General features: G+C 53.3%; 1 protein-coding gene across 3 annotated transcripts; it reads left to right on the forward strand.

The window, feature by feature from the left end:
* The first annotated feature begins 1,415 nt into the window (after nt 1-1,415).
* On the forward strand, nt 1,416-25,728 carry FAM163B (family with sequence similarity 163 member B). Of its 3 annotated transcripts, XM_054083909.1 has the most exons (4): nt 1,416-1,723; nt 15,076-15,135; nt 23,050-23,165; nt 23,354-25,728. In XM_054083909.1, the coding sequence occupies exons 3-4, from the start codon at nt 23,073-23,075 to the stop codon at nt 23,741-23,743; spliced, it is 483 nt and encodes a 160-aa protein (XP_053939884.1). In that variant the 5' UTR covers nt 1,416-1,723; nt 15,076-15,135; nt 23,050-23,072; the 3' UTR covers nt 23,744-25,728. The 3 variants fall into 3 exon arrangements, with proteins under 3 accessions (XP_053939884.1, XP_053939883.1, XP_053939885.1); XM_054083908.1 differs by lacking the exon at nt 15,076-15,135 and having other exon boundaries at nt 1,417-1,723; XM_054083910.1 differs by lacking the exons at nt 1,416-1,723; nt 15,076-15,135 and adding an exon at nt 21,159-21,946.
* Nucleotides 25,729-26,125: the final 397 nt, after the last annotated feature.

Raw genomic sequence — 26,125 nt, forward strand, 5'->3', positions numbered from 1 at the left:
CCCCAAATTGTGCTATAATCAAATGCTGGGTTTTTTTCAGCTTGGGGATGCGATAACCACCCTGACACTAACAAAGTCTTGACACTAATGAAGGCTCTGTGAGGGGGTGATCCATCTCCATGAGGGGTCCCCTGGCTCTGTGTGGGGCGATCCAGTTCTGGGGGAGTGACTCAGCTCTGGGTGGGTGGGGGGGGGGGGTGGGGGTGTTACTCATCTCCATGAGGGGTTCCCTGCCTCTGTGAGGGGGTAATCGCTGGAACAGACTTGCATCCCAGAGATGACACCTGGGATCCACCTCCTGCCCCGCTGTGGCCCAGAGGGACGATGCGTGGGGGGACTGCAGTGGTGCCTGCGGGGCTGTGGGGTGTGAGGTAGGTGCAGGGGGGCAGCAAGCAGTGTGGGGCTGGGGATGCGGGGCTGGGGGGGCATCAGGCACTGGTGCCTGCGGGGCTGGGGGATGCAGGGAGGGATTAGGGGAGAGCAGTATGTGGCAGTGCCTGTGGCACTGGAGGTGCAAGGGGTGCAGGTGACGGGTGCATCAGGTGGTGTGGGGCTGGGGCTGCGAGAATGGGGGATATGGGGCTGGGGGAATGCGGGAGGGATTCAGGGAGACATCAGACAGTGAGGGGCTGGGGGGTGCAGGGGGTGAGTGTAAGCCTGGGGAATGCAGGGCCGGGGAGTGCGGAGGGATGCTGGGGGACACCAGGTGATGTGGGGCTGGGGGATGCCGGGCTGGGGAGTGCAGTGGCATGTGGGGGGACATCAGGTGGTGCAGCGCTGGGGAATGTGGGAGGATGTGGGGGGACACCAGGCGATGTGGGGCTGGGGGCTGTGGGGTGTAGGTGCAGGGCTGGGGGTGTGAGAGGTGTATGCGGTGGAGGCGTTAGGCAGTGTGGGGCAGGGGTTGTGGGGCTGGGCTGGGGGTGCAGGGGATGGTGTGGGGCTGGGGGATGCTGGGCTGGGGGTGCAGGGGGTGGTGCGGGGCTGGGGGATATGGGGCTGAGGGATGCGGGGCTGGGGAGTGTGGGGAGATGCGAGGGGACACCAGGCGGTGCGGGGGTGTGGATGCTGGGCTGGGAGTGCGATGGGATGCGGGGGGATGCTGGACTGGGAATGCGGGGCTGGGGAGTGCGGAGGGATGCAGGGGGGCACCAGGCGGCGTGGGGCTGGGGGTGCCGGGGGATGCAGGATTGGGGATGCTGGGCTGGGGATGTTGGGCCGGGGAGTGCGGAGGGATGCTTGGGGGGGGGGGGGGGGGGGGCACCAGGCGGTGCTGGGCTGGGGGTGCTGGGGGATGCTGGGGGATGCAGGAGTGGGGATGGTGAGCTGGGGGATGCGGGACTGGGGATGCGGGATTGGGGCTGCTGGGCTGGGGGCTGCGGGGGGCTGCGGGGCTGTGGCTGCGGGGCTGGGGTGCGGTGCCGAGGCTGCGGGCGGGGGCGCCGCTCATTGGCGGCCCGTGTCGCCGGGCGGGAGGAGGGCGCTCCCCCGCAGAGCCGGGCCCGGCCATGTGCCGAGAGGGTGTCTGCCGCCGGCTCGCCTGCTCGGCTCCCTGAGCTGCCCTCCCTCGCTTTATCCCCGTTTGCCGTTTGTATTCTTATCTTTGAACTGTTTCTTTTCGGCGTGGATGCTCTCCGAGCATCTCTCTCTCCGAGCATCTCTCTCTCTCTTCGCGAGACGCGGTCCTCACCTGAGAGATCCGGCACCATTCCCCCGTTTGAAGGTAAGCGGGGAGGGAGGGAAGCGGAGCAGGGGCTCCCAGGGCTCCTTCTCCCCTTCCTTCCCTTCTTTTGCCGTGTTTTTCCCCCTGTTTACTTCACTCCATCCCCGCCGCCCTCCTCCCGGTGCCTCCTGAACTGTTTTCCAGCTGCGGTGCCGTGGCTGCTCCGGGGAACCGAGGGACTCATCCTGAGGGAATGAATGCCTGACGGGAGCAGAGCAGGCAGAGGACCAGCTCTGGCTGGGAAGGGATGTGGAGGGGCCAGGCAGAGCGAATAGGGACGTGGAGCATTCCCCAGCATCCATTCCCCGACTGCCTGTCTCCGAGGAACCATTCGAGTCCCACCACCTTAGACTGGGATGAAAAATAGCGGAGTGCTCCACGCTTGGTTTTGCTGGTTCCTAACAGCATCTTTACATTCAAAGCTGTGGCTGTGAAGGAAGTCGTGGAAGCATCTCTTGGGGATGAGGTGGGAAAGCTGCCCCCATCCCATGCCCTGGCTGGGCACGCAGGTTGTGTCCTTCTCTGCCCCAGGGACCGCTCGTACTCCTTGCGTGGTCAGTGTGGGCTAAAACTGGCCTTTCTTGGTCATCTGCCTGGACATCTCACCTGGAGGCACGCATCTAGGACAAGGTTTGGTCCCTGTCTTATGTCCTGGTCGCGGAGAACATGCGAACGCTCTGCTTCATCCAGATGAGTTTGTAACGACCACTCAACCCTCAGGTTAGGCAGCAAACCAACCCACTATTGCACCTACAACAAATGGTGATGGAGGGGAATCAGAGGTGAATGCGAGGAAGGTGATGGCATAAATATTTGTAGGTTGATTTTGGCGATATTTGGTTAATACAGCAGCTGCCTGAATCTGTGCTCTCAGGAGCACATGGACGTTGTGCAGGGTGTTAAAGGGAGCCTGCAGGCTTGGGGGGCTGTGGGAGGGAGAGAGAAATCCCCCAAGAGATGATGGCTTTTCATTTCCCCATATCGACTGGTTTCAGACAGGATTATTTATATTTGACATAACAGATCACCAAACTTGGAAGGTAGTGGGGGTGTGCTCATACTCATTAAGGTAGACAGTTTTCTGACAGAATAAATTAAAGGTAAGAGAAGACTGCACTTCGAGGTTCAACAGATTGTCTTCTAGCCTAAAACGAGCACTGAAATCAGCATAAAACCTAGATGGTAAAATCATGTGCTTCAATCTTTCATGATGGATGGCTGTCACTGTAGGAAACCTGGTGGATATGCCCATGTTTAGAGTGCAGGCAGTGCTCCCCGGTGACCTTGTTTGAGCAAAAGTCTAGAATGATGGGTTGTTTTAGTCTTTCTATCTTGTCTTCACTGAGTAAGCATCTAAATTATGGTGCTGGTAAGGGAAAATAGTTGACATAAATTGTGCATGAACTGAGTGCCTGAACTATCCACACACCTGTATTGAGGCTTTTGCCCCGTTGCGATGGTGCGTGAATCATGGGAGGTTGCTTGCAGCCTTTTGTGGTTGGTTTTCATCTTGACTGAAATGAGCAGAAAGATGCATTACGGCTGTCAGTTGGTGAAGAGGGATTTCAAACACCTTAAAGAGCGTTCAGCTGTAATTAGAAGTGTAACTTCCTTCCTCTGCGTGTCAGGATTTCTGTGTATGATGATGACAGGACCTCTTCGGGAACAGTGCGGGATGCTCAGTACATATAAAGAACTTCAGCAAAACCCCCGCAAAGTGACTGATGTTGATTTATCCCCCCTTGGTACATTGGTTCTCACTTATGAAAGATGTGGGGACGTGAGGAAAAAGGAAGGAAACAGCATTTGTTCCTTTCTGTTCTCTTGTCAGTGAACACAAATAACAAATATAGGCAGTTATGACTTAAAAAGCTGTGCCTACCTGAGCACAAAAGAGTTGCAGAACATTACCATGCAGAATATTGGTTACTGGCTGTATCTCTGTCGTGTTTATCTTTGCTTTCCAGCAAAGCCTGGTAGATAAGTCTAGCTGTCGCATCTCCTCCTGATCCTTTTCCATTGTGACTGCAGCAGTCCCCGAGCCCTCGTGCAGGTGACACATGGGCCAAGTCTGAAGGTTTTGTCTCGTGAGCTTTGCAAGCTAAGGAGAACATGTTCAGAAGTGGCTAAGCGACAGAGGACCCGCTCGCTGTCAGTGGCGTATGGACCCAAGTCTATCTAAAGGTGTTTCATGTCTAAAGCTGAAGAACATCTGCCAAACCCTTAACCATACCCAAGTACCCTCGTTGGGCTCTTCAAAAGTTTTGCTGAAGGATAGGTGTAACGAGATGAAGTTACTTAATTCCTTGGGCATTTATCTGCAGCCCAGAGAGCTCAGCTGCACCTTTGCAGGCTGAAGAAGTCTGTGCCACTGACCTTTGGGCACATCCTTGGTTCCCAGCTCATGGGTCGGTGGGGGGTTTTGCAGCTGGCCATGCTGTAAGGGGTTTATGTAACTCGGAGCTTTTCATTTGGCTGCACAGTGCCTATCTGTGTTAGCGCATCTGTAAGGAATGGGGATAACTCGGTACCTTCTCACTCACCGTGTTCTGGTACCTGGTTGTCGTGTTGTCATGGATATGGATAAGAACGTGGCCAGTGAAGAGGTACTTGTTTCTGTCAGGGCTCCCGCAGCCATAGCTTGTGATGCAGCTCATTGAAGAAGAGGATGGAAGGGGTGGAGGAGAGGTGGCAGGTGTTGGGGTTGAACTTGCAGCTCTTTCCCGTTCTAATTTACACTTTTTCCTGTGTTGTCATCTGTTATCTCCTTCTATTCTATCTAATTTGGTACAGCAGAGAGGATTGGTTCACCCTTTGCCTGAGGAAAAAAAAAGCATATGCCCCAGCACCGCAGATTGGCAGAGGGCTGACAGATATGTTGGGTGATGGACTCTGACCCTCTTCAGACCTTCCAGCCACATTCAGATCACAGCTGAGGCCGGCCTGGACAAGGTTGGGACCTCAGAAACCTGTGAGCCCTGCAATCCCCTCAGAAACAGCGCTGGGCAGAGGTCAGCTGGAAAGGTTGAGGAGTAAAATTAAAAGTCATCATGATATTTTGAAACAGCTTTAGACCCGTTCTTTGCTGGAAAGCTTAATAACAGCCATGACCCATTAACAGCGGTTCAGGGCACCAGGGAGGGGACTTGGCTGCTATGGACTGTGCGGTTCTCAAGGTGCCTATGTCAGAGGCAGAATGGAGATGGAGAGTGGAGCTGGATCAGGCCAAAAGCTAAGCACCGATTATTTTCCCCTATCCTTCGTAGCTGGAAGTGTGGGTTTCTCACTGGAGTTGGGGGAGCAGTAGCGTAAGCCGCAGCCTGGAATGCTGTTGGGAGATGCTGGTATTGTGCTGGCGCTCCTCTTGGCAGGCCATGGGGTGGAGACGAGACGTGAAGCAGGGGCTGGGGGAGTTGTGTTTACCCTCTTACTTCAGACAGGGGTTTGTCATGCTGATTGAAACACCTCTGATGGGTCAGAGCTGGTGTTCAGCTTCATTCAGAATAATGACACAAGACGGGCCAAGACGTCTTCCTCAAGTTGGCGTGGCCGTGGGGACAGCTCAGCCCCTCCTCGCTGTCTCCAGTGCTTCTCTCCCAATCTCTTAGCCCCAAGACAAAAGCCGCCCGCAGCAACACACCACCCAGCACGGCAGCGGGTGAGCTGGGCGAGCTTTCCTTGAGAGCAACGCTCATCTTGAGAGCAATGCTGCTTGTACCTGCCGACGAGCTACAGGGAGGGATGCAGCTCCCACGTGGGGCTGAGCTGAAGGTGCACGCAGTTCTGCTGCCCTGGGAAACATCTCTCTGATCCACAGCTTTTATCAAAGAGATGGAAACTTGTCATGTTCTCTGCAACAATGTCTGACATTATCCAAGCAATTTGCCCTTGGTGTGTTTCCAGAAATAGTTAGGCCTACAGTAGACACGGCTGACATCTGGATGCATTACTGTTGAGTTCAGAAACACTCAGTAAACAAGACAGGATCTATTGTTTAAAGGTTATTTCAAGAGACTCCTAGCGAGTTATCTGGCCGTGAAATGGGGAAAGCCTTAATGGCACTGTGATAATTGCCTTTTTCTGAAGGACACCTTAGAGGCAAGTTCCCAGAAACCCAAAAGCAAGTCTCAGCCCATCCTTGCCAGGCCAGGGACCTGATCCAACCCGAAAATGGGAGAAGTTTTTCTCTTTACCTCAATGCTCTTTCAATGAAGCCTGGGAGGTGTGCGTCTGGCTGTGGGAAGAGCAAGTTGGAGGGCACAGATGGGGGATGTAGGGGAGACCAACAGCAGTTCAACAGCAAAAAAACCCTCTCAGATCAGCATAATAGGGCAGCAGGCTTCGCATCAGCGGGGAGGGAGAGAGAAGGAGTCTTCCCTGCAGCTTTGAAAAGAAAATAAATGTCATTAGCAGCGGGTAAAACAACCGCCTCTCAGCACCTGAGAGGAGGGCGGGAGGTTCTGCAGAGAGAGAGGGGCTGGCAAGGTCTGCCAACACTTGGAGGACTCAGCGAGGCCGCTGTAGGGGACACTCTGCAGCCCATGTCTTTATTCATTGTGTCCCCATTCAGTTAATAGCTTCCTTATAAAAGAAAAAAACAAAAAAAACAAGAAAGAGAAGGGCGAGTGCATTTTTGGCAGAAGCAAAGTGCCAGCCTTCATCCCCTTCCCTCCCCCAGGTGACAAGGATGCTGCTCACACGTGGCGGAAGGGGAGAGATGCAACTTCACTGTCGCTCACACCAGCCGTACCTCTGCACGCGCTTCTGCCAGAAATCTCTCCTAGCTTCTCACCTTGGCCCCAGGGCAAAGAGAATTAATTCTCACCATTAATTTCATACCCCTTCAAGAGCTGTGATGGGGAGAAAATCGTGTCACGACTTCCCACGTCTTACTGGTTTGTCAATGATTCTCTCTCAGAGGGAGGTAGAGGGGAGAAGCATCGAGGGGTGCCCATGGAGTCTTGGAGCCAACTGGAGCCCTGTTGTCACAGTGGGACCATCCTGTCCCGAGCACTGGCTCCAGCCCTTCTCTGCCTCATCTGGTGCTGCCGTGAGGCTGTGTCAGTGCTGCAGAGGAGCCCTGGCAGCGGGTGCCAGCAGAGAGCTGTAGTTCAGAGCTCTTAAGAGCCTCCACAGCCCAGCCTGATGCTCCCTAGCTGCCTTCTCCCTTCCGCTCACCTGCTGGTGCTCCAGCCCTGCCCTCCTGCGGGCCAGTTGAAGAGATGCTAATTACAAAAACTTAGGTGTTGAGCTAAGCATCAGAAGCTGCAGACTGAAAAACAGGTGCTGGTGAAAAAGCTTGTAGGTTTGGAGGTTTTTCTTAAATAGCCACTGAACTCCAGTTCTTCCAAGGCTGCGCTGGTTGGCCTCTCTTGGCCAGGGGGTAAAGGAGATGATCTTCTTGCTAGGTGGGGCATGAAGCCCTCCTCACTGCCAGCTTGAGGCACAGCGTTAAGCCCACGCTGTGGCTTTTCTCTAGGTACAAGTTCGTCAAAGGGTCTGAGCCGCAGAAGCTTATAAGCTCTTTATACTGGGGGAATTGCAGGCAGTGGGAATGCCACACGGCTGGAATAAGCCTGGCTTTCTGCTGGAAGGGACTTAGCAAACTGGGAGGAAAAGTCCTTTGTGGTTTCACTTCTTCCTGTGCAGAGCAGACCCTTCTTTCTCAGCTGCCTGAAAATCTTGGCTGGACCATAATGGACAAAAGTGGCCTCTTGTAGCACTGCCTGTTGCGCTCTGATCTGGCACTTTGAGATGTGGTTCAACGTGGCGCTTTGGGGCATGGTTTAGTAGGCACGGTGGTGGTTGGCTAACGGTTGGACTGGATGAGCTTAGAGGTCTTTTCCAACCTTAATGATTCTCTGAGTCTATGATTCTATGACCTGCAGAGCCGCGTTGTCTCTTCGGTCACTGAGAGTTTTGGACTGTTTGAGGTTATGGGGGAAAACACATCAGCATTAATGAAAGAAAACTAGCTGCCTGGAGGAGATAAATGCCCAGATTGCTGGGTGATGTAGCTGCTTCGAAACCCTCTGGGGACCACCACAGCCTTGTGACAGTTTCAGAAGCCATCATCTCCTTGACCTCTCCACAGCCTTAGGTCAATCCAACTGAAGCAGATCAAAATGTCTTGAGGTTCAAAGGCTCGTAAACCAGCAGCGATCACAGCAGAGAGATGTCTTGGCCTTTGTTGTAGAAGATGATCTCAGGGCTCCATGGAAGCGGGTATTTGCTGTGATGATGCCTGGAGACAGACGGAGTTCACAGCAAGTGTCAGACGAGTCCCAGAGCAGCTGTGTTACAGCGTGCAAATCACAGCTCTGCTAAAACATCCACTTACAGGCACTATTTCCTGCGAGAAAAATAACTTACCTGCAAATAGCTCTGCTCGTTTTTATTCCCAATATTCCATCTTTACTCCTCTGCATTGTTTGTTGTTTTTTTTTTTTTCCTTTCTCTAAGAAATAATACAGTATTTTCGGAGGTAGCTGGCAGGAGCAGTGCAATCCCTGTACAGAGCGGCTGTACCTTTGCTTCCTCATTAAGTGGAGGATGTTTGGGCTTTGCCATGCGATTTACTTCTGGATTCTCTTTGCTCTCAGTGTGGATTTGTTTTAAGACCTGTCATGGGTCTTCCTGCCTGAGCTCTGGCAAAGTATTCACTCTCTCTGTTATCTGTTGCCTGCCTTCCTAGCTAGATTACAGCTTCTGCACTGCAGGGATGCTCTTCCTAAGGGGTGTCTGCCTGCATTGCCCCTGCAGGCCAGGATGCTCATTCTTCCTCCTGGTTTCCTACCCCTGCATCCTCTGAGCAATAGCGTGAGTGCTGTCACTCTTCAGTTAACACAACATACATGAGTTACAGAGCAAGACGTGATGCCTTTTGTGGCAATCCAAGCTAAACTTCCTCCCCTGGGGAGAAAATACAGTGTGGAGGCTGTCAGAGGCTGAGTTTTGAGCAAGTGCTGCGCTGTTCTGGCAGGGAGAATGGCCTGGGAAATGCATGGCCTCGCTGCTGGGGATCTCTCCCTATCTCCTCTGCAAGCTAGCGCGAGTAGGGATTTACAGGGATGTAATTTATAAGGCGCTCATGTGGAAGGAAAAGGAGGTGTCTTGGTTTGATTGGAGTCACCTGCTGGGTAGCCAAGCCCTGGATAGATTAGTGGTGGGATCTGGGGAAAAATAGCCGTGCTGCGAGAGTAGGAGTGGAGTTGGGAGGGGATGGATAATAAGCATTGGTCTGGATTTGCTCTTTGGAGAATTTTGTGGTTTTATTGTTATATTAGACAAAGGAGGGAATTCAAACTTGTATCCGCCCCACGGGTTTCCTTTGAGGTGCCTGTGCAAAGAGGGACAGGCAAAAAGCTGTGTGGTTCTGCTGCTGCCCGTGGCCACAGCTCTGCCAAGAGTGTGCCCCTAGCAGGGGGCAGGACTTCCCCTGATTCCCCATCCAAATGCATTAAGACACTCAAAACGTGGTTCTTAAACTCCTCTATCTGTCACCAATGCCACTTTCTTCCTGATTGCACCAGAGCTGAAACGTACCTGGTGAAGGGCAGCTCTGGTTTGCAGCGCTGCGTGCTGGCACCGCCGAACTAGCTCCGGCGTGGGCAGCAGCTTCCAGGGCACTCAACATCTCAGGGACACAACACCCCTGTGCCTAACGCTGGGCTGTATGAAGCGCTGGAGGTGCTCGCTGTGCAGGGCATCGCAGAACAGGGCTGGCTGAGCTGCGGCCGGGATTTCACCCCAGAGGCTGCTGCGTCTTCACGGCTGCTTCAGCCTGGGATGCTCCTGGCTGCTCTTTGCAGGGGAGGCCTGCAGGTATCCCCTCTGGCCAGCGCTGGATGAGGCATCCCATGGGCAGGCACATCCCCCTGAGATACAGACAATGTGTGTGCAATTAATATTAGACAGTTCCAGCTTGCTTTTTCGTATTTGCAACAGTTTAGCGTTACTGACTTCTCAAGAGTTATTCCTGCTTCTCACAGCAGCTCGTGGGAGCAGATTCAGCCCACAGAAAATGGGGTTTTCTTGGTTGCATCTATTTTCCTTTGTGTTTCTGGCACCACATCTTTGTTTTTATTGTATTTTTAAGTAAAACAGCATAGGTTATAGAAAACACAAGGCTGTGATACCAGTTTCTGGGAAACCAAGCACTGATCTTACTTGCTTTCTGGAGACCTTTATAAATGTTATAGAACTGAAACATTCTGTGACCACAGCAGAAGTTCTTGGGGTCTCACACGCTGCCCGGTCTCTCTGCTGTCAAGCCCAGGAGCAGTGGCAGCCAGGTTGTAGGGTGTTTTATTAAACAAGACCATGGCTTGAATGAATGTATTTCCAGCTTCCAGAGGAAGCCCGTGGTTTGTTTAACCTTGCGAGGGGCATCTCCTGTGGGCTGAGCTCCATTGCAAGTTGGGCACCGTCATTTCAGTGGGCTCTGGTCTGCTAACCAGGCACAGCGGGAGATGCTCACATTTGCAGGTCTGGGTTTGTAAGACTTAAACTTATCTGTTGAGCAGGTTTCTGTATGATTTACCGGTGAGGTGGGTTATTAATGAGATGTTTGTTGTGGTACTACAGCATCAGCATGGCCAGGGTGATGTCTGGAGAGCTCAGGCATCAGTGTAGGTTCAGTGAAATGTTTTGCTACTGTGGTTATTGTGACCGCAAGGTTAGTTCTGGGGCAGAAAGTGTTATTTAATGGTATAACGTACCTACTTCCCAAACAGTTCAGGCAAACGTCTTCAAGTGAAGTGAGCTCCCTGTGTAAGTGAAGAGAGGGGAAATCCAGCTGGGATTTGGAGGGTGGAGCGGGGCAGAGCTGGCATGTGAGTCTCCTCCTGCTTTCCAGCATGAATGGAGGCATTTCTGCAGGCACATCCTTAGGGAGTTGCGTGATCTGACCTCTTTGGTGCTGCGGGGAGCACAAACCATCATCCCACAGCAAGCACGGCTGCTGCTGGTACCCCTGCCTGGCTGCCCTTCAGCGTGGCCAAGGAAGGGCTCTAACAGTCAGGGAAGGATTTGGAGCGCTGGTATAACACATGGCTTTCAAAGAGAAGCTGCTTGGCATTTTCTAGTCCTTTGAGGTGCCACGAGTCAGGCATCATTTAAGCAAGGAAGGCAGAAAGTGCAGCCTGCTCGGAAAGATGCCGGCACTGATCTGTTGCAAACGCGGGGAGCGCAGAGCCTGAGACGTGCAGGCATCAAACACCAGCAGAAGCAGTGGGAGCACCCTGCCCCACCAGCATCCCCTGCCTCGGTCTCCCCTGCTGTTTGGTGCTAGCGGTTGCGTCGCTTTGGCTGCTGAGGATGGTGAGAAGATGGGAGAGTGTGTGTGTGGGGAGCACAAACCACCGCATTGCTCTCAAAGGGCCTCTCTAGCATCCAGGAGTCGTTTCAAAGACAGGGGTTGTGTCGTCCTAATGCTGACGCGAGGCAAAAAAAGATCCATCACATGTGTTTTGATTTCTGAAAGATGCTGTCCCTGGGAACAGTCGATATTTCAAACATTTGATCCCAGCAGCTCTATTAAGCCCACATGGTTTTGAGTAGAGCAATTTATGTGAAGGTTTTTCTGTATCTTTATTCGCCTAATGATGGTTTTCAGCTGAGCTGTGTGAATTACTTCATCTCCTCTGCTTTTTTTTGCTTATGATTTTGTTGTTGTGGGGTTTCTTTTTCCTCTGAGTTAAATCTTCCCCTCTCTCATCTCCCAGGAAAAGCTGTAAAAGAATTAAGGTGAGGACCAAAAGGAAAATTTACTGGAACTGGTTCAGTCTTAAGTTGCCAAGAATCTGAAAATTACCCTCTCAGACAGGTCTGTATTAATTCCCCTGATGCAGCAATGATAAATCCTTATTAAAAAGGATAACATAAGAAGATTTTACTGTGTGTAGGAAAACTGCTGGTCACAAGCAATGAGGAAGCCCATCACCCTCTTGTTCATGATCAGAGCAGTTAGCGAATGCATGTATCCTTCCCCATGAGCCGTGATGCTGGCAGCAGCCTGAAGTGCGTGATGTTCTGTTGTACGAGGCACAGATATGAAGCAAGGCAAGCCCCACGTCCCCGTGTCGTGTCGATAGCGACTCTGCATTGGCAGCAGCAGTAAATGTCTGCAGATTCACTGCTCGCACCGGCTCTGTGTCTCTCTGGAAGCCCAGTCCTGGGAGCACCACGCAGACAGTGATTTAAATGAAGCAGGTTTTCGCCTCTGACCCCAACAGGCAGCGTGGAGCTGTGTGTTTCTCAGATGATGAGAGGGGGCTGTGAGGGCTCCTTCCCTCCGTGTCTGCAAAGACAAATGCAGCTCTTGCCCCGTACAAGCGGTGGGTCGGGCAGGGATTGTAGTGCTGGAGGAAGCCTCACACATCAGTCCTTAACATCTGAGCGCTGCTTTCAGAATCACTGAGCTCGCTTCTCTCCACTTCTTTATTCATGCACCGTGCTACCTTGCTAGGCTGGAGTGGGAAAAACACTCTGCTTGCTTCTTGTTACATGGGCTGAACCTGAGCCTTTGCCAGAGCGATGTAAAGCTGTAGCTATGGAAACTCCCTATCCTTTTTTTTGATTTTTATTTTTTTTTTGAAGGCAGCAACGTATATCTCTTTGAAGATCCCAGCTTGGGCTGCTGGTGCCTGCGCGGTTGTTCAGGCAGCCCCCAGGGCTTGTTTGGGGAGGTGCTGGGTGGGTTCAGGAGCAGGAGCTGGAAGCACAGACCTAGGTCACAAGGGCAGAGAAGCAGGGAGGGATGAGGAATAAGCGAGTTGCATGGAGAGCTGGAGCCCAAGGCAGCTCGGGAAAGAGCGTGTGACAGCGGGAGGCTGGGAGGACGGTGTGGGGCTGCTGGAGATGTCACCGGCCATCAGGACAGAGAGGTGCTGGTCCCCCTCGTGCGTGTTACTGCAGTGGGCTGGGGGCTGGTCCCTGGAGCTCGCAGTTTGCTGCATTTATTTAATGAGGAGATGGTGCTCCCTGCTGCCTCTACACCCCAGCCTGGATCTGTGAATCCCAGAGCAAATGAGAGGGAGTTGTGCGGCTCACAAAGACTTTAATCTGCTGAGGATCTTCCTGTCCCGCAGAGCTGTCTTCATACCGCTTGGAAATGCAAAGCTGTTGGATTTACTGCTTACTGGAAATGTACACCGTACGTGTCCTTCATTTCCCGGCTCCTGATCAATGGCTCATCTGTGTTTCAGGATTGATGGTTCATCAGTGTTTCAGGACATCTGCAGGGGCCACCAGGTCACGTGTGGGGACTCATCCTTCCCAGCCGTTGGTGCAGGGGGTGGAAGGAGAGCAGAGCTGACCCCAACTCACTGCTTATCCAGCGTCTGGCCTGGAGGAAGGCGCCTTAGTCTGGAAACGGGCTGATATTTGAGAGACTTCCAGCAACCTAGCTTCAAAAGCAGGACCTTAACCAACCCAGGGTTTAGTTTCCATGTCTGTAAAATTGGTATTGGCATAGCAATGCCTTCCCTCTTGGGCATTGGTACTGCTCCGTTTGCCAGAGACAGAGAGGAGCAGGGGGCAGAGGTGCTGGGCTGAACGAGGGCTTTGGCTCAGGTGTTGCACAGAGGCTGAATGTGCAGCTTGGGCTGGTTGCCCACTGCTGCTCTTCACGGTGCTGTGCGAGGGTCCGCCTGGCTTTGTGGCTGCCTAAGGCAAAAGGTAAAAGATGCAAACACAAGCTTTGAAACGTAGTCGTTTTAATAGCACAGAGCTGAATCCCAGCAGGGCTGACTCAATCTGTCTCCTCCAGGCCGGTTGCTGCAATGTCCTCTCATAAGAATGAGGTTCCGTGAAGATGCCACTGCACGGCCAACAAATCCCTGGAGCTAAAGCAACCGCTGCTGAGAGGACCACCCTGAGAGCTGCTGTCCTTGTTGCTTTGCATGGCCATCAGAGGGTACCAAGACCTTCTGCCTCGCTCATAAGAGCCTTGACCCAGCACTGTCATGGTTGGGAACGCCAGAGCCATCCCAGCTGCAGTGTTGGTGTCCCTGGGGCCAAGAAGGAGCTCCAGCTCCCAGCCAGGGTTGTAATCTGCTGAGAGCTGGGCTGGAGAGTCTGTACAAGTCTCTTCCCATCTGCTTGCCCCAGCACAGCCCTGTCCGAGCAACAAGACCCTGTACTCGAGGCGTTTGCTGGGAGATGCAACAGTGGTAGAAGCGTTGTGAGCTGTTGGTGTAAGGCACCGGGTCCCATGGAGCTCCCCTGGCTTAGCTGGGCTCTTGGGGCAGCAGTGGCTGTTTTTCAGCCTGAAAAGCTGTCAAGATCCAGGTGAATGGAGCAATTCCGGCAAGAGCTGCTCTTTCAGAAGGATAGCTTTGCTTTTTTTCCACTTTTGGTGCATCATTTCAGCAGCATTCTCTGGCAATTAGGGCTTTTTCATCTTCCCCCCGGCACTCCAGCAGACTCTGCCTTGCTGGGGGGCTGCGGAGCTCACTTCTGCAGGATGCTGATGGAGAGGGAGCAATGCCTGCTCGGTGAACTGGGTAGGAAAATGTACTAATCAGAAGCAAAAATTAGTGTTAGTTCTCTGTAAGCTAACCCGTGCTTTTCAGGTTGGCCAGGGGACATGGGGGGACCTCATAGCAGCTTCCAGTACTCTAAGGGGACAGAAAGGAAAGCCGGGGAGGGGCTTTTAGTCAGGGAGTGGATCAGGGATAAGATGAGGGGGAACAGTTTGAAGCTGAAAGAGGGGAGATTTAGGTGAGATATGAGAAAGAAATGTTTTCCTGTGAGGGTAGGGAGGCCCTGGCCAGGGAGTTCATAGCTGCCCCATCCCTGGGGGTGTTCCTGGCCAGGTTGGATGGGCCTTTGAGCAGCCTGTGGGAGGTGTCCCTGCCCATGGCAGGGGGGTTGGAACTGGATGGGCTTTAAGGTCCCTTCTGACCCAAATAATACCATGTTTTTATGACATTTCCAGCCTACAAAACTGCCCTGTTAGGAGAATTCTTTGGGATGGGTGGGTGCTCCCCACCCTCTGACTTATTTCCCACTCAGCAGTGATTGCAGTAGCTTATCTCAAGCTGCTAATACCAAAACCTGCTCTCTCTGATGCTAATATCTCAGGCTGACTAAACCTCAACTCAAGAGGCGATTAAGTGATGCAGGGTGGAAAAACAGCTTGTCTTTCTTTCTTTTTTCTTTCTTTTTTTTTTTTTTTAAGGAGTTTAGGCTGCTTATGTGTGTTTGGGATAATGGCCTGCTTTCCAGCTGATGTATGGAAATAATTCCTGGTACTTAAGCCGGGTGTTATTGTTTGGGCAGTGAAAGGTGGGATTGGGGAGGGTAAAACTCTCTGGTGTGGTTTGACAGCAGCTCTCAAATCCTGACAGGGACTGGCTGGCCCTGAATCCTGCTGTGGCAGCTCACCGTGCGTGGGGTCGTACCTGGAGGTGAGTCCGTTATATCTGCACCGGTTCCTTCCTTGGGCCTGGGGTTTGGGTTTACGCCTCCTGGGCTGATGCCAGCGTAGGGCTGGAGTGCAGGGATGCACCGCTGTGCAGCACCGAGTTGTTGGCATCCCGATTGATACTGATAGCATCCCAACTGATACTGATAGCATCCCGATCAATGCTCTTTAGGATGTGGTCTGTGCAGTTTTACAAAGGATCAGAAGGGCAGAGTAGGGTAAAAATACCCTGCTTTGTTCCAGGCAGTGCTGAAGTGTCCACAGGCACCTTCCTTCCATTTGGGATGGAGATAGCAGTGCCTTTGGGATGGCTCCAGGAACACTTGAAGGGGATATTGCCAAGGGCAGAGCATACACTGTCCAGGTGATTCGATGCTTTCTCCTGTCCTTCCCCAGCGGCACTGCTGTGCTCCGTTTAGCAGTCTCAGTCATTTAAATTCATGCCTGGAGTTGTGCTTAGTAAGCCTCAATGCCGCTTTGATGAGCTGTGCAAATATTATTTTTCATTAGGCGTGATTTGGTTGTATTAAATGACATTATTGCCTCATTATTGCAGAGCGCATATTCCCTCTCTTGCGCTGCTGGGGCAGGCAAACCCTAGATCGATGCGCTTTGAAGGCAGCCTGCTTAAGTGTGCCGACAATTCAGGCGGCTCACTAATCACCAGTCTCTGCTTTAAAAACTAATAATTGTAATTGGTTGGAGGCGATCCCTAATTGTGCTGCGGACTTCTGCTTCTTTTAAGCTTCAGGAAAGCCCAAAATTCGGAGCGGCTGTTGCTGTGTGATGCGTCTGTTGAACAGCCTGAGCCTCCTTTGCTGGATTTCCCTGCGACGAGCTGCTCTCAGTGCAGTGCTGCCGCTAGCTGGGATGCCTGTAGTGATACATTTATGGTGTAAACTCGGCGTATAGAAAAAGTTTGTGCAAGTTCTATGAAAAGCAGTGCTTTTTTCTGTACGTTTTTGGGCTGCTGTGCGGTATTTAACAGAGTGCTTCATGCTATTGAATTGATTGGGATGATAATAAGAGCAGACAGAAGGAGCAGGTTGCTGTGACGGTTGTTGGTCCCCATTCCCCGTCTCAGCCTGACCATCAGCAGTGCTCTGGGGGAGCCTTTGTGGCTGTAAAGGGCTGAGCTGAGAACAAGCAGAGAGGAGAGGAACAGTCCTTGGGCCTCTTCAGTCCTCTGGAGGAGTTTATGGTGGTTTATCGTTGATGCAAATAGAGGGGGGGGATGCATCCCCGTATCAGCCTGATGCATCTCCAGGCTTAAGTCACACTGCCAAAAACCAGCACGAGGGAGCACCGAGCCAGTGCCTGCAGGCAGAGCAGGCTCTCCCACACCCCACTTTCTTCCCTTTTCCATGACCGTGGTGTTGTCCTGCCCTCAGCCATTCCCAAGCTCCCTGTGAGCCCTGGTCCCAGCCGTGCCCAAGCTGTGCTGCGCAGCACGGGAGCCTGGAGGCGGCCGGGATCCTGTTCTGCAGAGCTCAGCACTATTCCAGCGATGTCCTATCTGCTGAATAATTTATTAGGCACTGTGTATAGATCGCCTCTGAAATGTGTTGTTTCTGGTCTGGACATCAGTGGGAGCTGAATTATCAGGGTCTATCCCAGGGGGCAGGAGGGCTGGGGGTGTGTTAGCTTGGGGAGGGGGTCACTGCAGGCAAGGCTGAGCAGTGGGCTGTGATATACGTCTGTAAGGGTATTGGTGCGCTCTGTAATCAGCTTCAAACCAGGTAACGGCTTGGAGGCCACCAGAAGGAGCCATACAGGCATGAAACGCTGTTCTCCTTGTTCTGATTTATTGTTTTAAAAGCCCACAGCAGCAGACTTGCCACTGCTGGCTGGGACTTGGCTGCATCTCCCAGGCAGAGGAGCCCTCTCTGATGTGCCATAGACTCAATTCTAAAAACCCTTCTTATTCCGGGGACTAAGGGTGCAAACCTTCGTTATCAGAGCAGGGAAAGCACCTCCCAAGTGCAAGAGCCGCTCTGCAAAGAGTTGATGTCTGCACAGAGATGAGGGCGAGCGAGGTCCCAATGGGTGTGGATGGGAGGATGAGGCTGCTGGGACCTCTGAGCCATCTCCAGCACCCAGGAGGACCCATCCATTGTGAATTAGACTGGGAAATTATGAGTAGCCCTCTCCAAAGACGGGCAGCAGGGAGTTAAGTACCCTCTGCTCAGGTTCAAAAGAAACTTGGAGTATGGAGCGCCTGGAGATATGCAGAGCGGTTCCACATGGGAAAAACTTGGGCTGAGATAGGGAAGCATTGATTGATGAGACATGTGTCTTGTCTTGTCCCTGTGTTGAGGAGTGCTCAGATGGTCTTGTCAAAGCGATGGGTCTGCAGGCACTGAGCCCCCATGTGCGCTTTTCCTCTACCCACCCACAGTCCAGCCTGGCTGTCCAAATCCTTGCTGTCTACACAGAGCATCAGCCCCCAGGCCAGGAGTGCTGCCGTCAGGAGGAGGAGGAGAGAGGAAAGCAAACAAAAGCGATGCGGGCCTTCTGCTCTAAGCGTTGTTCATATGGAAAGCCACGTTCTCTGCCTGTGTTTCTGGCAGCTGCCCTGTCCGCTGGCTCCGTAAATGCAAAGTCTTGTGCTGGCTCGCTGCCCGGCCGTTCCTAGCAGCCCGGCTCTTATTCATTGACTGGGTAGGATTACAGGAACTGGGGGAAATGCTGTATTTGCCACCAAACTGTTTTTGGCTTCTAACTTATTTGCTGCCTTCTCACCTCCCGGGCTGGTGGCTGCTGGCTGGGCAGTGGCTTTCCTTCACACTGATGCTTTCCAGGCTTTCCCTTAGGCAGAGCCATGACACTTACGTTGCACCAGGGGTGAAACAGGGGAGCGCGTAAGCCAGGCTCACCCTGAAACTTTGCAGCATCAAAGGCTTGAATCCGGTCTCCTCTGCCCCAGCCAGTTTATTAGTGTGTTATCTTGTTACTGTGGGCCAAGATCCTGGGTCCTGAATGGTACCTGCACTCAGGTCCAGGGTGGAAAGCAGCAGCAGCAGGAAGACCCATCGGCTCATGTCAAACAGCTGCCATCACTTGCATTTCCTCTCGCTGAGCTCTTTTCCTTTATTCTGAAGTATGGCTTGGTCAGAAGCATCGGCATCAGGGTTTGTTGTGCATTCCAGCTGGGAATGGCTGCATCGCCCACCCAGGACAAGACCAACTGAGCTTGTGACCCTCCCCCACAGAGGGTCAGATTCATCCTTCCCCCTTACACAGCTGCTCAACTCCCAGTTTCCACATAGAACTTAATCTTCCCAACCTGAACTGATGAGGTCCCTCCCTTGGGTCTTCTCCCCAGAGCACCCCAAACAAGCTGACCCATCACCGGCCATCACTTGTGATGCTTGGAGGAGGGTCGGTGTTGGCAGCATGGGGACCTTGCCTGGGGTTGCTCCCCTCTCACAGGACACCCACGCACGGCAGCAGGACTCAGCGCAGGAACAACTTGGCCAAGCCCACAGCACAGCCAGGGATGTGCTTGTGGAGAGCAGAGCCAAGACAAGGCAGGATGGTGTTACTTCAGGACACAGTGCTGGCCTCCTCCGCTCCCTGGGAAGGGTGGGGTGGCTTTTTTTTCACTTTTTTTCTCTCCTTTTCTCTTCTTGGCCATTCGGAACTGCAGGGCAGAGCTGATCCTCACTCACCTTCACAAATGAGAGCACCATTGTGCTCAGCAAAAGGGCTGGCACGAGGGCCAGAGGTTTCAGGCAGAAGGTTTGAGTCATGTCCCTTGAGCATGGGGTGTTTCTGGCTGTGCTTTTATTCCTGAGTGTTTAATATGGTGGGGTCTTAGCTCCTATCTGCTCCAGTACTGGGTACCAGGCATGAGCAATCCTTCCAGCGAACATGTCTACGCTGCCCGTTGTTATTTTATACCTAGTTTGGCTATTTTGTCTAAATCTCTGGCTTCTGGAGTCATGTGAATAAGAGAAATTCTGCTTCTGGCTGCAGATGAAGCAGACCCCAGGGCTGCTGGAAGACACAGGAAGCTCCACAGTAGGACAAGCTGGGGCTACAGCCCTTTGCAGATAAGACACAGTCTCCTTGTGCAGGCACAGTGTCAGTGGGACCAGAACTCCTGTTTTTTTTTGGCTGCTTGCTGTGGCAGCGCTTTCAGTTAGTGCAAAAGGAGTGGCTGTGTACCCTAGGGATGGGATGGGATGGGATGGGCAGGAGCCCCATTTATTTAAAGGTCTGGCCTGAAGATTGTTCTTAACACCTGCAAATCCTAAAAGCTGACTTAAGCAGGCACTTCTTTTAAAGAGACCTTGGAGTGGTCACTTTAGCTGTCCCCAGGTCTCCTTCTCCCATGGGAGGCAAGGTCAGGCCAGTCCGCATGAGCCAGTACTCCAGCACCTGGACCTGGAGCTCAGCATTTTGGAGCTGCGGTTAGCCGGGTGTTAGCTGGAGCTTTGGGACGGGCTGAGCTCAGCTCCCTCCTGGCTGCTCTGAAGCCTTCCGCCTACACAGGGTCCCGAGAGGCACTGGCTGCACAGCCGACCTCTGCAGAGCCAGCCCAGGAGCGAGACGCAGCTGTGAGCAGCCTCTCCCCACACTGGGCACTTCAGTGCTCCAGGGGCCAAGGTCAGGATGCTGGAGGGGGTGACTTGGGATGGTTTCTCATCCTCCCCCCTTCTCCTTTCCGCATTGTTCAGTGCAATTCTGTGCCAACGCATTCTTCAGCACTCGTGAGAAGCTTCCCCCAGCCTCCTGGGTTGGTCTGCAGGGTGTCGGGAAGGTCCATCAGTCCCTTATGGCAGTGGCCAAGTGAAGCGGGGAGCAGAGGCTGATGAGGACCTGGCTCCTAATGACCAGCACGACCTCGAAGCCCACATCCTTAAGCCATGGCAGGGATGTGCAGGTGGTGTCAGCAAGGAAAGAAGTCACCAGTCTGGGACTGGAGCCGATGGGAGCTCTGCTTGTGTCTTCGCTAGGCTGCAAAGAGAGAAAAGGCCATTTTCTCACCCTCTGGGACTTCCCAGATGCTGCAGGGATGGCGCCACAGCAGCTGCAGCAATAGATGTCCTGGCAAGAACAGGAACCAAAGCTCGCCCAAGAGCAGCCTGTAGTGACCATACAGTGAAGTGTTTGTCACAGTATGACCTGTCCTTTGCACGCTGGGTGCCAGGGAAGGGGGGAGCATTGCATCCCAGCTCCTGTCTGCCCACAGGAACTTTGAGAGGTGCCATCTCCGGTCACCCTGCAGCACTGGGGACCACTTCCCTACGCTAAAGGGCTCCTGGGCATGGGGTAAACAGCCTGTGCAGAGTTAACCTCCCCCCACAGCCCCTTCCCTGCTGTCTGGCAGTGATGGAGGACGTGCTGGAGGCTGGATTTGGATAGGGCAGAGGGGTTGGGGATGTTCAGGCATCCTTAGTAGCTGGAGGGCTCCTAACATTACTGAAGGACGAGGAAGGAGCCAAGCAACCATCTGCTGGGACTGCATCTCTCAGTGCCTGCGTTCCTAATACCAAGGCTCCTGCATGCTTTCTACAAGACCACAGTGGAGCTGCAAAGCACTTCCTTTTACCAGGATATTTATTACTAAATATATGAATCTGGGAGCCTGTGGAGCATGAAATTAAGAACAAATGTAAAAAAAGAGGTCTAGACAGGAATTGTTCTGCTTATGGGCCTCCACACGCTCTGCTTTCCTCCCCCTTTGCACGCTGGAGAGTTTAATGCTTTCAGGTACGCAGCTTTAATCAGACAAGTATGTTCTGGGAGAAAAAAAAAAAAGGAAACGCAAGTGGTGTTGGTCTGGATGGAGCGGTGGCTGCAATGCCGTGTTTGCCTGTCCACAGCTGGACAGAAACAGTGAATACTGGCTTTGTGCAAACCTCGCTGTCCCTCCGGGGTAGGCAGCTTTTTAATTAACCACCAAGGAAGCAGAGGAGCCCTCTGTACCTGAGCCCTGCCTGCCTCTGTTCATCTCAGGCTGGCAAGGAGCTTGGTAAGATGCTGATCCTCTCTGACGGGTGCAGCACCCATCCCTGAGAGGCTGCAGGGCTGAGTCCAGCCACCCCAGAGCCAGGTCCTGCCCCTGCCCCTGCCCTGGGCTCCGTGGCATCATGATGATTCCAAATGGGAGCAGCAAAGCACCCACGGATGGGAATTTCCAGCTGGCTTGGTGCACGTACCCATGGCACCCCAAGCCTGCCTCCGAGTGCCTCCATCCCTCTTTAAACAGAAACCAAAGTCTTTAAACTGCTAATGCATTTTTTTTGCAAACCCTTTCCCTGGCTGTGTTCCTTCCCCTGAGCCTCCTGAGAGCATTTTGCCTGAGGAATGAGGGCAGGATTTGGCCCGGCGCTTGCCCCATGGCCGCGCGGTGCGAGAAGGCGTTCAGACGTCGTTATGAATTAGCTTCCCTCCTACAGCGCTGCTCAGCTGCAACATAAAATGTGATACTGCTTTATCCATTCAGCACTTACCCAACTTTAGCAGGACATTAAGAGCCTGAAAATACGCCACAGATTTATTTTCCTTGGAAGCGAGTTAAATCCCTGACAGATACAGTTGCTTTTCCTCGGGTGCTGAAGTAATTTGGGGCTGGGGTGGCTGCTTTTTGTTTTAACCTCATAGCGTGAGCTGGAGGCCAGCTTTGTGAAAGCACTTGTAGAGTAGGTGGTCAGGGGACAATTTCTGTCTTAATTTATGTCGATTCTCCTGTTTGCAGCCTGACGAGTGCAGCACTGAAGGGCTGCTGAGCGGTGTTGGTGTTAGTGCCGCGGTGTGCATAGCTGCGAGCAGGTGTGTGCAGGCAGGTACGCGGCTCCTCAGCATCCTTCCTGTGGCAGAGAGTATGGTCTTATTCTGCATGGGATGGAGGGAAATTGAAGCCCTCCTGTGAGCATTCTGGGCAGGGATGCTCATAGCAAGACCTGTGCTGGTCTTGCAAGGCTCGTGCCCTGTGTATGATGCACGGCATCTGCCTTCTGGGTCACCCCAGCAGTGCGAGAAGCAGGGACTTTCCACTGCAACCAGTTCTGTGTTAGCATCCAGGTTCCTCTGAGGGGAATTCTGGAGAGAGAAGGGTGCTCTGGTACCCTAAAATGCAGCCATGGGGCCAAGCTGAGCCACAGCATCTCTATGACGTTCAGCATACTTGGTCCCAGCTGTGGTGTTTGCTCTGGTGGGAATGAACAGCTCGCCGGAGGGTGTCAGAAGCATCATCCTGGGGTGCCCTTGCAGCACCCCTAAAACTGCAGCTTGGCCATGGTGAAGGTGAGAAGCTCGGTGCCTCCTGCAGCAGGCGGACACATGCCATGCCTCAGCTTACTGCTCCGACAGGGGAGAACACCTGTCCCCATGGTCATTAGAGGCTCACTTAGCAGCTCCAGTTATTCCAAATTAAAATACCACATTGTTTTCACGGGGAAAATGGATTATAGGCTCAGAGAAAAAATGTGTACAGCTCAGAAATCCTTACTACAAGGCTCCTTCTCTCATCGCTGAATCTTTCTGCCATCAGGCAGGAGATGGGACGGTGCCCTGGGTGCCACAGGCACCAGGCAGAGGGTTTTATTTCCCTTGGGATCCCCATCCCACATGCAGAGCAGCGTGGTATGACCCCAGAGCTGCTGCTGACTAAGCCTCTCCCCTGCTGTGTGAAGCCTTTTTTATCAACCTGTACCTACATGGTGGCATTTAGAGGGGATGGGGACTCCCTGATGGCTTTCACAGGCACCCAGTGCCGGATCTTTCCTGATCCCATCTATCACATCCCACAGAGGCTTCTTGCTTTCTAGCTGCCTGGAAATTGGGGTGAGCTGAGGGCTTGGGGATCTGCAGCCTTGCACATGGCCCAGCACCAGCCTTGCCCTGGCCCCCCGCTGCACCCCATCACCCTGTGCGCTCGCTTTTGCAGGCTGTTAATGGAGAAGAGGGCGGATGACAGCCGGGACTGTGGTCATCACAGGTGGAATATTAGCAACTGTCATTTTACTTTGTATCATCGCCGTCCTCTGCTACTGTAGGCTCCAGGTAAGGCTGGGGGGGACACGTGGCCCCAAAGCGTGTTGCGATGGGGAGGGAAGCGTGCGGGCAGCCCAGCATCCCCTGCCTGCCAATCCCCCGGGCTGGCGTGTACGGAGCATCCCCTTGTTGGCAGGGTGGGGAATTTGGGATGCCAGCTGAGCCCCCGGCCCCGCGGGGCCATCATCCCGTTTCAGTATTACTGCTGCAAGAAGGATGAGTCCGAGGAGGACGAGGAGGAGCCCGACTTCGCCGTGCACTCCCACATCCCGCCGCTCCACTGCAACCGCAACGTAGTGCTGACCAACGGCCCATCCCTCTACGCCTCGTCACCCTTCGGCAAGAAACCGGCACAGAGCCGCCCCAGCTGCCCCAGCTGCACCCCATACGAGCCCCCCACCTTCTTCCTGCAGGAGCCCCCCGAGGAGCTGCACAACGGCGGGGATCGGGTGAGCTACAATACGGTGAGCCAAGAAGATCTCGACCTGCCGGTGAGCGTGTCCAACCTGCAGGCACTCAACCCCAACCGGCTCTCGGCCATGCGGGAAGCCTTCTCCCGCAGCCGCAGCATAAGCACCGATGTCTGAGGCGCTGGCTGCCTGCGCAGCCCAGAGCGTCGCATCGCACCTCACGGCTGCCTTTGGGGCTTTTAACAGCAGGGAGAACTTCCTGAAATGGGTGGAAGTGTTTTGAAAAAGAAAGAAGAAACGTTGAATGTATTTCTGCGTACTCTGTTGGCAGAGGCGTGCTAAATGGCAATACAAAGGGGTAACAAAAAACAACCAAAAGGGGTGCGAGGGAGGGGCTGGTTGCAGCCGGGACACGAGGTTTTCTAGTGCTGAGTTGCGTTTTTTCTTTTTGTTCTTTTATAAAGAGGATTTTTGATATTGCACATCCTTTTATACAGAATAAACACCCCCCTCTCCTTGACTTTTGTCAGGAGCGCCGAGGGATGACAGGCAAGTAATGGGGCACGGTGTTGGCTGCAGAATGGCTCGTGTGGCAAGTCCGTGGGTGCCTGTCACCCCGCGGTGGGGAGATGTTGCATCCAGCTGCTCCTGGCCCTAGAGCACCCGCATCCACACCCCAGGGGTCCCTTAGCAAAGCAGAGCTGCTCTTGCCCACCCTTCTGCACCGCTCCATGCTGCAGCCATGTGTGTGCGCACAGTCCTGCCCTATTCCCAGGCCGTCTCACTCCTCAGGTTGGTCATTTATTCCCGGGTGATGAATACAATCCCCTCAGGTTAGGGTGGCTGGTGGGTGCGCAGGCTGTCTGTGGAGCCCCTGGAGCAGCTGCGCAGACACCCCCGATGGAGCTGGGCAAGGACGGGGTTGCAAACCTGTTGCATTAGCCGGCTACGGAAATACCGCACAGTGAAAGTGTGGATAGAGGAATACACCTGTAGATGCCCCCTCCGAATAATCAGCATCCCTGCTCCAAATAACGCCATACGTAACTTCTGATTGAGGGCTGGGTGAGCAAGAGTGACCGTGTACGTGCCCTCTGCATGCACATTTCTACATGCCTTTGTGTCATGACGCTTTCTCCCCATCCAGGAATGTGGCAAAGCCCCATCTACATTTTTATGTTTCTCCAAAGCGTTTCCCAGAGCCCGACAGCCTGGCCGGGGCTGTGGTACCAGCTCTGCCCCAGCTCCACCGGCCACACGGGATGCAGCCAGGGCTGTGCTGGTGGGGCAGCGGGTGCAGAACCCTCTGCGCTAAACATGCTGCAAAGGAGCCATCTGGTTGTATCACTGCTTTGTGGAGAGGAATCACCCATGGCAGTGGTGCCTGAATAAGGACTCCTGTGCTCTGGTTTCTCTTGCCTGTCTCCGTTACTCTCCTCCAATCTCACAACACCCCAGTTCAGCCGACAAAATGCCCTCTTTCTCCTGGATTGTGCATTATTCAGATTAAAAGCATCGTGCTGGGCTTGGGGACTGGCTGCAAAGAGACTCAAATGGCCTCAGCGCTGCGCTCTGGGTCAGCTTTCCTTTTTAAAGATGCGATGGGAAGAAAAAGCCATTGCTTCAACCCCTATCGTCTCACAGACACTGTTTGCAGCCCAGCTGGGTATTTTACTTTTAAGGGTGAGGGCTTTTAATTCCACAGGAAATCTTTTGAAGTACAAGTCAGTCTTTGTAAATGAGTATCTTTGACTTTCTTGGGGGGTTGGGTGGGGTGCTCTTCGGGGCAGGGTGGGGGGCTTTGGTTTCGTACATGTTTAATATTCTGAGCTTGGTCCCTGCGGTGCTGTATCCCAGGAGCATGATGCCTCTGCTCCAGGAGGATGGCAGCACTGCGGCCACACTCCTGTGTACAGTTCTCACCGGGGTTTGTTTCCACGCATCAGGCTCTCCTCTTTGCTTTTCTCATGACCGTACTTCTCTTGCCAGCCTTCCTTTCTTTTCTTTTTCCTTTCCCTTGTAGCTTGGAAATGAAGCAAACAGTTGGCTTTCACTAACCTTCACCTGGTGATCTGTTGTACAGGACTTTGGGAATCACAGATTTAGGGGGGAGGGAGGGGAAAATAAAAGCAAAAAAAAAGAAATAAACTACTTTGACATGGGTTTTGAGGCCGACCTCTTTATTCCTGTCTCTTCAGACATGAAGTGGTGCTTGCAAAGCTTTCACATAGGCGCAGGGGTTTCCCTGCTGCCGAGAGGAGCAATGCAGCAGTAAGTGGGGTGCACACCCTCGTACAGGGGATGCTAAAGAGCCTTTGGTCCAGACTCGGTGAGTCGTGGCCATGGAAACGTGGAGCAATAACCATGGAGTGCAGGGAGAGGAGAAGGGGGACCGGTTTTCAGCTGAAATAGGAGATTTATAATAGATCTTAGGAAGAAATGTTTTGCTGTGAGGGTGGGGAGGTCCTGGCCCAGGGTGCCCAGAGCAGTGATTCTGCCCCATCCCAGGAGGGGTTCAAGGCCAGGTTGGATGGGGCTTGGAACCCCTGATCCAGTGGG

Source organism: Cuculus canorus, chromosome 19 (genome assembly GCF_017976375.1).
Source record: "Cuculus canorus isolate bCucCan1 chromosome 19, bCucCan1.pri, whole genome shotgun sequence".
Lineage (NCBI taxonomy): Eukaryota > Metazoa > Chordata > Aves > Cuculiformes > Cuculidae > Cuculus > Cuculus canorus.

Excerpts from the sequence above, each read along its gene's own strand:
- FAM163B (XM_054083909.1), top strand. The coding sequence starts at position 23,073 with ATGACAGCCGGGACTGTGGTCATCACAGGTGGAATATTAGCAACTGTC. Across the intron at positions 23,166-23,353 it reads TCTGCTACTGTAGGCTCCAG|TATTACTGCTGCAAGAAGGA; the intron begins GTAAGGCTGGGG and ends ATCCCGTTTCAG.